Genomic DNA, 12,018 nt, shown 5'->3' with positions numbered 1-12,018 from the left:
TTACATTACCGTCTACACATGTACAGCATCACCTCCCATGTGTACGATGTTCTCTGGGTTATATCCATTAAGACAGTTTGTTTAACTCAAACGCAGTGTAAATATGCACTAAGCATCAGCATAATTAAATTGTCACTAGCTGTTGCAGTCGGTTCTCCAAACACATTTTGAAGTGTTATTCAGAGCCATCTAGGCAGAGAACCTCCGTCACAAACAGAAAATGGATCTTTAAAAAACACTTGGATGTCATATGCACATCGAGGCGGCAAAAATGCCAATTAACTACCCATTTCTACAGCCATAAACAGCTTGAGTCAGTAGCTACATTTTCATGACTTGTCATGACTGCATAATGTGGTCATGTGTTGCTGCCTTGCTATGTTGTTGTCTTAGGTCTGTCTTTATGTAGTGTTGTGTTGTCTCTCGTCGTGATGTGTGTTTTGTCCTATATTTATATGTGTTATTTATTTTTAATCCCAGCCACCGTCCCCGCAGGAGTTCTTTTGCCTTTTGGTAGGCTGTCATTGTAAATAATAATTTGTTCTTAACTGACTTGCCTAGTTAAATAAAAGGTAAAAAAAAATATATATATATATATATATTCTCTGTTGCTTTTCCTTGCCCTTGTTGACTGTAGCATCCTTTCATGGGGCCTTTTTAAATGCTTCGACATAACAAACAACGAAAAAAAATGGTTCACTGCTCCCCCTCTGTCTGTATACAACCGGTTTGCAATAGAAGACCTTGGCCCGCAGCTTTTTATATTTGTTCTTGATTGGCTGGCAGCTCACTTTATTTTCCCTCCATTCAGAGGGGCGGCAGGTAGTCTAGTGGTTAGAGCGTTGGGCCAGTAACCAAAATGTTGCTAGATCGAATTCCAGAGCTGACAAGGTAAAAATCTGTCATTCTGCCCCTGAACAAGGCAGTTAACCCACTGTTCCCCAGTAGGCCATCATTGTAAAATAGAATTTGTTCTTAACTGACTTGCCTAGTTAAATAAAAGGTACATTATTTTTTTTTATATATACACTGCTCAAAAAAATAAAGGGAACACTTAAACAACACAATGTAACTGTAAGGTAAAAATCGGTCTTTCTGCCCCTGCTCAAGGCAGTTAACCTGCTGTTCCTAGGACGTCATTGTAAATAATAATTTGTTATTAACTAGTTCAATAAAAGGTCAAATAAAAATTGTCTGGCAGCTCACTTTATTTGCCCTCCACTGGCTGGCAGCTCACCTGTGCTGAGATTGGTTCCCTTGGTGCAGGCGACAATAGCTCCCATGCTGGGCTGTGATGTCATCCCAGCCATGGAGTCCACAGCGACGTCTACGATGTCGGCCCCGGCCTCGGCACACGCCAGCATGGCAGCCACGCCGGCGCCTGCCGTGTCGTGGGTGTGGACGTGGATGGGCATGTCTGGGAAACGGTCCCTCAGAGCACCAATCAACATGCGGCTGGACTCAGGCTTCAGCAGCCCTGCCATGTCCTGCAGAAGGATAGAGGGGTCAACAACATGACAGACTCCTTTCTCGTTAGCTATTTATGACCGAGTCACTAATCAAAAAATGTATATATAGCGCAATATAACTAGAACATGTAAGTGGTTGAGATAAACCACATCAGTGGGTTTGGTTCAGAGCCACCCTAAAGTACCTTGACGTTCAGTATGTGTGTTCCAGCTCTGACCAGCTCATCAGCCAGCTTCAGGTAGTACTCCAGAGAGTACTTTTGCCTCATTGGGTCAGACACATCCCCTGTGTAGGAGATGGAGGCCTCCACCACGCCCCCGGCAGCCCCAGCAGCCTCCATACCCAGCATCAGGTTGGGCAGGTAGTTCAGAGAGTCAAACACACGGAAGATGTCCATGCCGTTCTCCTTGGCCACCTCACAGAATCTGGTCAGAACAATTAAAAGATGGATGAGTACAAGTGAAGAGACCTTGGGTTCAAGGGTGATGCTTTCTAAAAATACCATGCATAACCCTCAAACCGTGAGGGCTGGGTTGACACTATACGTGCTCTGGTTGGAATAAGGATTAAGGGGTGCATGATCCAGGGCAGAGGTACTGACTTGAACACGGCGTTGTCGGGGTAGTTGGTGTAGCCCACAGCGTTGGCTCCTCTGAGCAGCATCTGGAAGGGCACGTTGGGCAGCAGAGCCCTCAGCTCCTGCAGCCGTTTCCATGGACACTCACACAGGAAACGCATCGCCACATCAAAGGTGGCACCTGCACAGAAGAGGAATGATCAATAACTGCCATAGCAACAGACTCCATAAACCTCAGCATTTGGACTGCTTATGTATCTACTAGACAGTAAATGGACAGATTTCCTGAAAAGACTATGAATCTCTCCTATTCATCCAGAGAAGGAAGGACTATCTCCATAGTCTGATGTCCAGATCCCTCAACATCAAAATGTTTTTGGACACAGTCACAGTAGTAGCTTATTTTCTAAAAAGAGCTATCCAAATAAAACATGTATTTTCATACATCACTTTGCTACAGATGAGACCGAGCCTTTCTTCAGTCTCTATTTAGAAACATACTGTCAGTATATCCATATCAACCTCAAAAGTGTGCTGTCCTTTTTCTTCAGAGACATGAGGAGAGGAGAACACCCCCCCCCCCGAATAACCCAGATACAGTACACTAACTTGCTCTGCTCAATGATGTGAACTCAGGCCTGAAGCGGTGTCACATTTTAAATTTACCCTAGCAGTTAATTATATTTGACCTTTCAACTCAAACTGGGATCTTTGAAAACATCATGTTTATAATGAGGCCACTGAATCATAGGCAGGCGGCAAAATCGGCCCAGAGAAAAGCAGAAAGTGCAGATTGAGATCGGAAAACGTGTGGTAATAGAAAATACATTCAAAAGATTGAGTGTGAGCACTGGTGGTAAACAACTCCTCACCTCCCCAGTTCTCCACGCTGAAGAGGTTGTTGAAGTTGTGGGCTACGAAGGGGGCGATCTGTTTGAGGTCGTGGGTGCGGACACGGGTGGCCAGGAGAGACTGGTGGGCATCTCTGAAGGTGGTGTCCATGAGCAGCAGACCCTTGTGGGCACGCACTGCCTTGGCAAAGCCCTCTGGACCCTCCCTCAATAGGACATCACGGAACCCAACCGGAGGCTCACCTAATCCACATCAATACATTGCTTTTACTATGTTGTACTGACTGGATTAAAACAAAATAGGATGTTACAAGAAAAAACAAAAAGAGATTTCACAGAAAGCTGGTAGGTTTTGTAGTTTGCAATCTCACCCAGAGGAATGGGTGGGATCACAGGATCGATAGATGAGGGCTTGGCCTTCACTGGTATGGGAGTGGTGGGTCCGTTTACCATCACATGACCTGAAACAGGACAGCAGGAGAGCATCAGAAAACCTGAGTTGGCCATCGTCGTAGGCATTTAAAACCTACCAATACATTATATTATTGATGGGGGGGGGGGGATCCATAGTTACATATCGCAATATTATTTTGGATATTACATTTTAACTTTGATTCAAAGTATCGATTTTGTTTGCTAGTTGCATTAGCTGGCGCTAATCAGCTATACCTGTGCCAAAACTATGGTGTTTTTCATCCTATAGCTTGTTCTCCATCTTCTTTTAAAAGTTCTTTGGGATCAATGTCCCATACACGGGACGGTTGGGCTAATGTAGGCTAATGCGATAAGCATGAGGTTGTAAGTAACAAGAACATTTCCCAGGACATAGACATATCTGATATTGGCTGAAAGCTTAAATTCTTGTTAATCTAACTGCACTGTCCAATTTACCGTAGCTATTACAGTGAAATAATACCATGCTAATTGTTTGAGGAGAGTGCACAGTTTTGAACATGAAAAGTTATTAACAAATTAGGCACATTTGAGCACTCTTGACAACATTTTGAACAGAAATGCAATGTTTCATTGGATCAGTCTAAAACTTTGCACATGCACTGCTGCCATCGAGTGGCCAAAATCTAAATTGCACCTAGGCTGGAATAATACATTATGACCTTTCTCTTGCATTTCAAAGACGGTACAAAAAAATGTTTTTTTTCTTCTTTGTATTATCTTTTACCAGATCTGTGTTATATTCTCCTACATTCATTAACATTTCCACAAAGTTCTCTCTTCTCCCTCTGCAGCAGACATATAGTGAGCAATAAGTTTGGAATCAAAAAGCATTACCGAGTCGCATTCAGAATACATATAGAGTCATGAGAACCGCAATACATATCGGCCCTAATTATTGTGATAATATTGTATCGCGAGGTCCCTGGCAACGCCCAGCGCTACATTACATGGGAGAAAAGCATACTAAATCACTCCAGATAGCGTACAGTGCATTCGGAAACTATTCAGACCCCTTGACTTTCCAAATGTTTATACGTTACAGCCTTATTCTAAAATTGATTAAAATGTTTATCCCCCCTCATCAATCTACACATAATACCCCATAATGACTAAGCAAAAACTGGGTTGAGACATTTTTGCACATTTCTTACAAATAAACTGAAATAACACATTTACATAAGTATTCAGACCCTTTACTCAGTACTTTGTTGAAGCACCTTTGGCAGCGATTACAGCCTCGCGTCTTCTTGGGTATGACGCTACAAGCTTCGCACACCTGTATTTGGGGAGTTTCTCCCATTCTTCTCTGCAGATCCTCTCAAACTCTGTCAGGTTTGATGGGAAGCGTCACTTGCACAGCTATTTTCAGGTCTCTCTAGAGATGTTCGATCGGGTTCAAGTCCGGGCTCTGGCTGGGCCACTAAAGGACATTCAGAGACTTGTCCCGAAGCCACTCCTGCTTTGTCTTGGCTGTGTGCTTAGGACCGTTGTCCTGTTGGAACGTGATCCTTTGCCCCAGTCTGAGGTCCTGAGCGCTCTGGAGCAGGTTTTCATCAATGCTCTCTGTACTTCGCTCCGTTCATCTTTCCCTCGATCCCAACTAGTCTCCCAGTCCCTGCCGCAGAAAAACATCCCCAAAGCATGATGCCGCCACCACCATGCTTCACCGTAGGGATAGTGCCAGATTTCCTTCAGACGTGACGCTTGGCATTCAGGCCAAAGAGCTCAATCTTGGTTTCATCAGAACAGAGAATCTTGTTTCTCATAGTCTGAGTCCTTCAGGTGCCTTTTGGCAAACTCCATGCAGGCTGTCATGTGCCATTTACTCAGGAGTGGCTTCCACCTGGCCACTACCATAACGGCCTAATTGGTGGAGTGCTGCAGGTATGGTTGTCCTTCTGGAAGGTTCTCCTATCTCCACAGAGGAACTCCGGAGCTCTGTCAGTGTGACCAGTGTCACCTCCATGACCAAGGTCCTTCTTCCCCAATTGCTCAGTTTGGCCAGCACTAGGAAGAGTCTTAGTGGTTCCAAACTCCTTCCATTTATGAATGGAGGCCACTGTGTTCTTGTGGACCTTCATGCTACAGAATACTTTTTGTACCATTCCCTAGATCTGTCCTGACACAATCCTGTCTCAGAGCTCAAAGGACAATTCCTTCAACCTCATGGCTTGGATTATTGCTAACATGCACGGTCAACTGTGGGACCTTATATAGACAGGTGTGTGTCTTTCCAAATCATGTCCTATCAATTGTATTTACCACAGGTGGACTCCAATCAAGTTGTAGAAACATCTCAAGGATGATCAATGGAAACAGGATGTACCTGAGCTCAAGTTCCAGTCTCATAGCAAAGGGTCTGAATACTTATGTATATAAGGTATTTGTTTATTTTTAATACATTTGCAATAATTATTTTTTTAATAGTTTTTTCACGTTGTCATTATTGTGTGTAGATTGATGAGGGAATACATTTTTTATTTTTTTATTTTTTAATATGGCTGTAACGTAACAAAATGTGGAAAAAGCGGTCTGAATACTTTCTGAACGCAATCAATCAATCAATCAATTTTATTTTATATAGCCCTTCGTACATCAGCTAATATCTCGAAGTGCTGTACAGACACCCAGCCTAAAACCCCAAACAGCTAGTAATGCAGGTGTAGAAGCACGCACTGTATATTCAAGTTAAATAGCAAAGGCGTTATTTGTTTGGACTAATGTTGTCAGAGTGTTCAGTAGAGTCAAGGAAGTGCTGTACAATACTATAGACACCATTGGTAGGCAATGCTTGAACAAACAGTTGTGCCGTATTTTTCCGATGTACCAATTCCATGGCACATGGTTTATGCAAAACGACACCGGATTCAAAACTTTGAAATTTAAATTATAAGAAATTCTTGCAACCAATAGAATGTTTACAAGTACATATATTACACGTACATATATTACACATACACACAGTTGAAGTCGGAAGTTTACATTCACCTTAGCCAAATACATTTAAACTCAGTTTTTCACAATTCCTGACATTTAATCCTAGTAAAAATTCCCTGTCTTAGGTCAGTTAGGATCACCACTTTATTTTAAGAATGTGAATGTCAGAATAATAGTAGTGAGAATGATTTGCCTCTTTGCTTGACATCATGGGAAAAGCAAAAGAAATCAGCCAAGACCTCAGAAAAAACATTGTAGACCTCCACAAGTCTAGTTCATCCTTGGGAGCAATTTCCAAACGCCTGAATGTACCACGCTCATCTGTACAAACAATGGTACGCAAGTATAAATACCATGGGACCATCCCGCCGTCATAACGCTCAGGAAGTAGACACATTCTGTCTCCTAGAGATAAACGTACTTTGGTGCGAAAAGTGCAAATCAATCCCAGAACAACAGCAAAGGACCTTGTGAAGATGCTGGAGGAAACAGGTACAAAAGTATCTATATCCACAATAAAACGAGTCCTATATCGACATAACCTAAAAGGCCGCTGAGCAAGGAAGAAGCCACTGCTCCAAAACCGCCATAAAAAAAGCCAGACTACGGTTTGCAACTGCACATGGGGACAAAAATTGTACTTTTTGGAGAAATGTCCTCTGGTCTGATGAAACAAAAATAGAACTGTTTGGCCATAATGACCATCGTTATGTTTGGAGGAATAAGGGGGACGCTTGCAAGCCGAAGAACACCATCCCAACCGTGAAGCACAGGGGTGGCAGCATCATGTTGTGGGGCTGCTTTGCTGCAGGAGGGACTGCTGCACTTCACAAAATAGATGGCATCATGAGGAAGAGAAATTATGTGGATATATTGAAGCAACATCAAGACATCAGTCAGGAAGTCAAAGCTTGGTCGCAAATGGGTCTTCCAAATGGACAATGACCCCAAGCAAACTTCCATAGTTGTGGCAAAATGGCTTAAGGACAACAAAGTCAAGGTATTGGAGTGGCCATCACAAAGCCCTGACCTCAACCCCATAGAAAATTTGTGGGCAGAATTGAAAAAGTGTGTGGGAGCAAGGAGGCCTAAAAACCTGACTCAGTTACACCAGCTCTGTCAGGAGGAATGGGCCAAAATTCACCCAACTTATTGTGGGAAGCTTGTGGAAGGCTACCTGAAACGTTTGACCCAAGTTCAACAATTTAAAAGGCCATGCTACCAAATACTAATTGAGTGTATGTAAACTTCTGACCCACTGGGAATGTGATGAAAGAAATAAAAGCTGAAATGAATAATTCTCTACTATTATTCTGACATTTCACATTCTTAACATAAAGTGGTGATCCTAACTGACCTAAGACAGGGAAGTCTTACTTGGATTAAATGTCAGGAATTGTGAAAAACTGACTTTAAATGTATTTGGCTAAGGTGTATGTAAACTTCCGACTTCAACTGTATGTATATGGGTATGTATGTATATGGGTATGATTGTATGTATATCGATATAAACTCCGCAAATAAAAGAAACGCCCCTTTTTCAGGACCCTGTCTTTCAAAGATAATTCGTAAAAATCCAAATAACTTCACAGATTTTCATTGTAAAGGGTTTAAACACTGTTTCCATGGTTGTTCAATGAACCATAAACAATTAACGAACATGCACCTGTGGAACGGTCGTTAAGACACATCAACAGCTTACAGACGGTAGGCAATTAAGGTCACAGTTATGAAAACTTATGACACTAAAGAGGCCTTTCTACTGAGTGAAAAAGATCAAAAGAAAGATCCCCAGGGTCCCTGCTCATCTGCGTCAACGTGCCTTCGGCATGCTGCAAGGAGGCATGAGGACTGCAGATGTGGCCAGGGCAATAAATTGCCATGTCCGTACTGTGAGACGCCTAAGACAGCGCTACAGGGAGACAGGACGGACAGCTGATCATCCTCGCAGTGGCAGACCAGGTGTAACAACACCTGCACAGGATCGGTACATCCGAACATCACACCTGCGGGACAGGTACAGGATAGCAACAACAACTGCCCGAGTTACACCAGGAATGCACAATCCCTCCATCAGTGCTTAGACTGTCTGTAATAGGCTGAGAGAGGCTGGACTGAGGGCTTGTAGGCCTGTTGTAAGGCAGGTCCTTACCAGACATCACAGGCAACAATGTCGCCTATGGGCACAAACCCACCGTCGCTGGACCAGAAAGGACTGGCAAAAAGTGCTCTATACTGACGAGTCGCAGTTTTGTCTCACCAGGGGTGATGGTCGGATTCACATTTATCGTCGAAGGAATGAGCGTTACACCGAGGCCTGTACTCTGGAGCGGGATCGATTTGGAGGTGGAGGGTCCGTCATGCTCTGGGGCGGTGTGTCACAGTATCATCGGACTGAGCTTGTTATCATTGCAGGCAATCTCAACCCTGTGCGTTACAGGGAAGACATCCTCCTCCCTCATGTGGTACCCTTCCTGCAGGCTCATCCTGACAATGCCACCAGCCATACTGCTAGTTCTGTGCGTGATTTCCTGCAAGACAGGAATGTCAATGTTCTGCCATGGCCAGCCAAGAGCCCGGATCTCAATCCCATTGAGCACGTCTGGGACCTGTTGGATTGGAGGGTGAGGGCTAGGGCCATTCCCCGCATGAAATGTCCGGGAACTTGCAGGTGCCTTGGTGGAAGAGTGGGGTAACATCTCACAGCAAGAACTGGCAAATCTGGTGCAGTCCATGAGGAGATGCACTGCAGTACTTAATGCAGCTGGTGGCCACACCAGATACTGACTTTTCATTTTGACCCCCCTCTTTGTTCAGGGACACATTATTCCATTTCTGTTAGTCACATGTCTGTGGAACTTGTTCAGTTTATGTCTGTTGTTGAATCTTATGTTCATACAAATATTTACACATGTTAAGTTTGCTGAAAATAAACGCAGTTGACAGTGAGAGGACGTTTCTTTTTTTGCTGAGTTTATATATTTATCCCCAAAATATATGGGGGATTGGAAATTATGCAGACAATTACATTGATGGAAGCAACAATCTATCCGCAATATTAAAGCTGATCCACCCCCTAAAAAAATACATTTAAAACCCCTCCAAAAAAACAGTTGTGCCGTAAACCGGCTTTAATTCCAGCCAGGTATGAATTCAACTAACTCACCACTTGATCTAGGGAGGGAAGCTTCAATTGTTCAACGAATCAAGACAATCATTAGCTACACATCAGATGACTGAGTAAGTGGTGTCTAAAGTTCAAATAATTTATACCAACAAAGAGACAGATTACGAAACAAATTATTTAAAATTGAGTACAAGAAGCACAGTTTATGAAATAACATATCTAATTTCAGTGAGTTGAAGACATTTTACCCAGGTAGTGCAGCAGCTTCTGGGCTCGGTTCTGGACCGGCTTGAGGTTGAAGAGTTCCTGGTTCTCATCTATGAACTGGGTGTCAACGGTGCCGTACAGGAACTGATCGTTACTCAGAACGTTCTGGAGGAAGGGGATGTTGGTCTGTGCAGGAACAAAATAAAAGGGGGCGAGAAATGGAAAAAACAAGAGGGAGGGGGCGAGAGATTGCTGTTAAAATGACAAAATGGTCAAGAAGACCGTCTGCATGATACATAACACTAGGGACCGAGATATAGGGCAAAGTGCCTGGACATGCAAACACACAGCTCAAGTGCAAATGGTCTTGGAAGGCTGGGAGGTCATTTTGTGGTCAGTCTCAAATCAAATGGCTTAGAACACTCAATACTGCCACACTGAGTCCCTTCTTCTGTGAGCACTAATCAGGCCAAAACACAGAGCAGAAAACACTGTGATCACTAGGCAAAACAATCCCAGCTAATCCTCAACATATGCCCTGCATGTTCCTCTGTGCCATGCTGCACATCTGTCTCAGCCAGGTGCACTGAGATACACACACAGAAAGAGAGAAGCAGAGCCAGAGCAAGTGAGACGAAATGAGGCACAGAGAAATTAGAGCGAATAAAATAATAGAAATGACTGGTAGAAATGACCTAAGGACTTGAGCAGTAGCCTATAGATATTTTCCCACACACTTCAAACAGCAGCAAATAGCCTAGTAAGCCTACACAGCGCCAGCGCTCTGACCCAGATTCCTCTACATGTAGACCTAATTACAGGTCTTACAACAGAACCAACCCTCACCAAAAGACAAAAGCAAACTAAGAACATTACAGAGGAAGTTAATAAATAACATATGTGCAAGTCTGCATTGGCAATATTAATTCAGAAACTAAATAAGATTAGCTTCTTTCTGAGAAGAGACAAATTAGTTCATAGTTGCATCATTGTCAGTATGATGGTTATGATTACAGAACGGTGCAATTCATTCATTTTGTAATAAAACGTACAAAATCAGATCGTTCTTATTCTCTAGTTATGTAAGAATAGAGGATATAGCTTGTGCCCTGACACTCCTTGCTCTCTACTACCGTTTTATGAGTCTTGCTGTTACAAACTTTCTGGGAAACCATCAATCACAGCTAACTAACCTCGTTTTTTAACACCATGTTTTAATAATGACTGCATCAAGTGGGCAGGAAAGAGGGGGTGAAAAAAACAACCTTTTGAGCACAATGCATCTGGGAAATGCTTCAAGGTCTCTTCTTTGGACCGGGTGATAAATTATGCATCCATGACACCACTTCAAAATTAGCCATTCATGATTAAAGAGAAAGGCACAAAAAGCCAGGGTTGTTTGCTTCAAAATATTGACCAATTTGTCAACTGGCAAGAGTTCTGACAGTACGGTCAAGATGGCCAGCCCCAGTGAGTTTATTCTGCTCTCTGACAGTACTGTTCTGTAAGGCTCAGAGTGCTGCTGTCCTTGGTCCTGAAGAGATCCTCTCTGCAATTGGCCGCACATCCTCCATTGTCCAGACTCTGAATAGCTATGGATAGAATCAAATTAACATTTCCCCCTGCAGCTTCCCCAGGTAAATCACTTCTCAAATTTCCTGCAGATAGATTAACCCATTTTCCACCTAAATTATACACAATAGTCAAAATGAGGGTTCCCATGCGGTGAAAGATAAGAAACACCTTAGAAAATCAGTAGGCTGAATAATCATTATGCATGTATGTGTCAGGAGTGCAGCGTTACCTAGCACTTATTGGTTGGACACATACAACAGTGTTCCTGTAGGGTGCATGTAACACTCCAGCATGGCTGTACTCAGGCCTCTGTAAAAAGCCCCAGTTTGTGTCTGGCTGAGGGTGTCACTCAGTCCTCCTCCCCTAAAAAAAAAGCACACAGCTAGCCCAGATTGGAATAGAAACAAGAGGGATGAAAGGAACCAGGAGGATGAAGAGGGGCTAAGCCTCCCCTCTCTTTGTCTCGTTCCCTCAAACTCCAGGGCAAAAAGCCACGCTGTCAGATTCAGCCATGGTGCTGGTGTTGACCTGTATTAACCTTCATCACTTCTGTTTGGGTTGAGAAACCTAGTGTAAGTCATCTGTGTTTCTCTCATCATCCGTATTGATTCTCTCAGATTCTCACTCTCTCTCTCTCTCTCTACACCCCCAGACCACAGCAGGGAAGACAAGCAAGCACTCCAATCAGACTTTATTCACTCCAAAACCTGCTGAACAATCAGAAACTCCCCACCCCCGCGACCACACTTAACATTCAGGGTACATTGGGGACCATTGCGATCAACTTGTAGTAATCAAACGTTGAATAATTGATGAAA

At 43.3% G+C, this 12,018-nt stretch overlaps 1 protein-coding gene across 1 annotated transcript in view; it reads right to left on the bottom strand.

The window, feature by feature from the left end:
* Positions 1-12,018, bottom strand: part of LOC139552484 (pyruvate carboxylase, mitochondrial-like) — a 111,881-nt gene that overhangs the window by 12,505 nt on the left and 87,358 nt on the right. The window contains exons 11-16 of the mRNA XM_071364267.1: positions 9,667-9,811; positions 3,270-3,359; positions 2,920-3,141; positions 2,072-2,228; positions 1,655-1,895; positions 1,238-1,487 (exon numbers count right to left, since the gene is read on the bottom strand). Of these exons, the coding sequence (XP_071220368.1) occupies positions 1,238-1,487; positions 1,655-1,895; positions 2,072-2,228; positions 2,920-3,141; positions 3,270-3,359; positions 9,667-9,811 (1,105 nt within the window). The remainder of the gene's footprint in view (positions 1-1,237; positions 1,488-1,654; positions 1,896-2,071; positions 2,229-2,919; positions 3,142-3,269; positions 3,360-9,666; positions 9,812-12,018) is intronic.

This window comes from Salvelinus alpinus, chromosome 24 (genome assembly GCF_045679555.1).
Source record: "Salvelinus alpinus chromosome 24, SLU_Salpinus.1, whole genome shotgun sequence".
Taxonomy (NCBI): domain Eukaryota; kingdom Metazoa; phylum Chordata; class Actinopteri; order Salmoniformes; family Salmonidae; genus Salvelinus; species Salvelinus alpinus.
Note: the sequence above shows the minus strand (reverse complement) of the source record. Positions and strands in the feature narration are given on the sequence as shown.